General features: G+C 42.8%; 1 protein-coding gene across 1 annotated transcript in view; it reads right to left on the reverse strand.

The window, feature by feature from the left end:
- Positions 1-2071, reverse strand: part of LOC143284975 (dynein axonemal heavy chain 3-like) — a 198196-nt gene extending 196125 nt beyond the window's left edge. The window contains exon 1 of the mRNA XM_076592137.1: positions 1934-2071. Coding sequence (XP_076448252.1) covers positions 1934-1951 — 18 coding nt within the window. The 5' untranslated portion in view covers positions 1952-2071. The remainder of the gene's footprint in view (positions 1-1933) is intronic.
- Positions 2072-3406: the final 1335 nt, after the last annotated feature.

Genomic DNA, 3406 nt, shown 5'->3' on the forward strand with positions numbered 1-3406 from the left:
AGATCAGAAAGATACCGTGGACCAGAAGCCTTAAAGGACTTGAAACAAAGAGAGACGACTTTGTAAATGATTTTTTCTTGTACTGGGAGTTGGTGTAAAGCATGAAGAAGAGGAGAGAAATGATCAAATTTAGAGGAACGAAAGACAAAACGAGCAGCAAAGGCTTTTGTGGGGTGATAATCATGATTTCAGTTTTATCCTCACACACACACACACACACACACACACACACACACACACACACACATATATATATATATATATATATATATATATATATATATATATATGCGTGTGTGTGTGTGTGTGTGTGTTTGGAGAGACAGAAAGACAGGGAGGCGGGGGGAATAAGCGTGGCTAAAACATTTTTCCTTTGAATATATACATTAGCCAAGAGTGAGAGAGACAGAGAGAAAGAGAGAGAGAGAGAGAGAGAGAGAGAGAGTGTGTGTGTGTGTGTGTGTGTGTGTGTGTGTGTGTCCGTCAGTCTGTCTGTGTGTTTGCGCCTCTGTGTGTGTGTGTGTGTGTGTGTGTGTGTGTGTGTGTGTGTGTGTGTGTGTGTGTGTGTGTGTGTGTTTGCTTCTGTGTGTGTGTGTTTGTGTGTGTGTGTGTGTGTGTGTGTGTGTGTGTGTGTTTGCGCCTCTGTGTGTGTGTGTGTGTGTTTGTCTGTGTGCATGTATGTGTGTGTTTGCGCATTCACACAAGCGGGTATTTGTGTATGCGTGTGTGTGTGTGTGTGTGTGTGTGTGTGTGTGTGTGTGTGTGTGTGTGTGAACGCGCGTTCGAGCTGGCGTATGCATGTGTGTGACTATGAAAAACCAAGAATTCTCTCTCTTTCTCTCTCTCTCTCAAAGACCTTTCTTGGCAATGATAATAAATAATTTCTGTGTCCAGTTCCAGTGTCCTCTCTCTCTCTCTCTCTCTCTCTCTCTCTCTCTCTCTCTCTCTCTAGCCGCTGGAAGAATAGGCGTCTTCTCTCTGTGTGTACTTATGATTAATGACATTACAAATCTTCAAGTGTTTAGTATCAAGTCTCTCTCTCTCTCTCTCTCTCTCTCTCTCTCTCTCATCTCATCTCTCATCTTTTCTTCTTCACTCTCGCCTCCCCTCCCTTCTCTCTCTTTCTCTCTTCTTGTTAATTCAGTTTTCTCTCTTTAATTTTTCTTGTGCTTTTCTTTCATGGTTTTGTACCCCAGGGCTGGGTGAGAAAAAGTATTCGTTTTTATCGTGCTTGTCTCAATACACTGGAAAAAAAAATTTTTGTTCGTTCGTTTGTTCTCTCTCTCTCTCTCTCTCTCTCTCTCTCTCCCTCTCTCTCTCCCTCTGTGTGTGTGTGTGTGTGTGTGTGTGTGTGTGTGTGTGTGTGTGCATATGTGTGTTTGTGTGTGCGGATATGTATGCAAGATAAATCTCTCTCTCTCTCTCTCTCTCTCTCTCTCTCTCTCTCTCCCTCTCTCTCTCCCTCTTTGTGTGTGTGTGTGTGTGTGTGCATATGTGTGTTTGTGTGGGGGGGTATGTATGCAAGATAACTCTCTCTCTCTCTCTCTCTCTCTCTCTCTCTCTCCCCAAGCCCCCTCATTCCCAAAAGAACAGAACAAAATACCAGATTCCCTCCTTGATTTAAAGTCGGTGTAGCTAGCTGCCAATTATCTCAACGGTCACTATCAGTGAACCGATCTTACATTTACTTTGAAGATTAGAAAACGGTGTTTCCATCGAACTCTGTAGTTCAGCTGAAAAAACGTTTTGAGAAATCATTCGGCGAAAAAAATATAGAAATATATTTTCTCATATACTCTGAAATTGATAAAACAAATCAACCGAAACGTTCTTCACAAACGAGCTTGGACCATAGTCACAATAACCAATCAATAAACAGTACCCAACAGTCACAACTGATCAATAAACAAACAAACAACTTAATTCCACAAACCTGCTTGGACCACGGCATAATGGGCGGATGACAAGTATGTAAACTCCCACAATCACCCCAACTCCTTCACAGTTTCGAAACTTCCAACAACACAGCAGCTTATCTCACTGGTGACCACCATAACTGGAGTAACGGAACACTCTGCGACAGTGAAATGAAGAAAAAAGTCGTCTGTCGCCTGTCCCACGGGCGATAATCCAGACCTTGGCTGTCGTCTGCTTTTACGCGAGGCGCGAACAGCCGTCTGCTTGTTGAGGTGGCACACAGCGAGCGACTGAAGAAACAGTTGTGTCTGATTTACTGTCTGGTATGACGGCAATCAGGTAGCTTGACAAAATGACCATCTTAGGGAGAAACCCTGTGAGACTAAATAAACTGAGTCTTTTGTTTCCTGTATACGTAGTTCTTTTCGTTAATACTTTGTCTATTGATAGGAACTTTCTTTGTTTGTTTGTATAATGAGTGAAATATTACTTGTTAGTGCGTTTATTGCGTGATTGAAGGAATTATCATATTTCTAAAGTTTTTACATCACTATTTTTATGTGCATGATATGTGTAAGAGATGAATTACGTAATGTTTCAGTGCCCCCAAGGGGCGCATGAAATAAACTGTTTGTCTTGCCTTGCCATGTGCTTGTCTCATCCAGAAAAGTAACACTCCCTGTGAATATAACTCACCAGACAAGAGATGCATGAGTTGGATTAAAAATTGTGTATTGGTTAATTCTCTGTGTGTGTGTGTGTGTGTGTGTGCGTGTGTGTGTGTGTGTGTGTGTGTGTGTGTGTGTGTGTGTGTGTGTGTGTGCATGATATGCGTGTTTGCCGTGTTGGTGGGGGCTGTGGGGATGGAGGGCTTACATTTGTGTGTGTGTGTGTGTGTGTGTGTGTGTGTGTGTGTGTTGTGCTGTGTGTGTGTGTGTTGTGTTGTGTGTGTGTGTGTGTGTTTGTGTGTGTTGTGTGTATGTATGTGTGTGTGTGAGTGTGTGTGTGTGTGTGTGTGTGTGTGTGTGTTGTGTGTGTGTGTGTGTTGTGTGTGTGTGTGTTGTGTGTATGTGTGTGTGTGTGTGTGTTGTGTTGTGTGTGTGTGTGTGTGTGTGTGTGTGTGTGTGTGTGTGTGTGTGCCTGCCGTCTGTCTGTCTGTCTTTGTCTATGTGTGTGTCAATGTGTCTCTGTCTGTGTCTGTATGTATGCCTGTGTGTCTGTGTAAAACTGAGCTGGTACGAAGTCTATTGTGTGAATCTGAATGCACGAGCTTGAATAGCATGCTTATAAAAGGCTTCTTTTATGACATGCGTATTAAAGTTCAGACGCACCAGAGACATACCAGAATTTAAAAAAATAAAATAAAATAAAAACGAGAAAGAGTATTGCACAGAAGGATTCCCTTCACATTCCAGTAATCCCTCGCGAACCAACTCCCAGCACCCACGATCCACAGCTTTAGCAACTCAAGCCTGAACTGGCGTCAGCT

The sequence above is a fragment of the Babylonia areolata genome, chromosome 8, assembly GCF_041734735.1.
Source record: "Babylonia areolata isolate BAREFJ2019XMU chromosome 8, ASM4173473v1, whole genome shotgun sequence".
Lineage (NCBI taxonomy): Eukaryota > Metazoa > Mollusca > Gastropoda > Neogastropoda > Buccinidae > Babylonia > Babylonia areolata.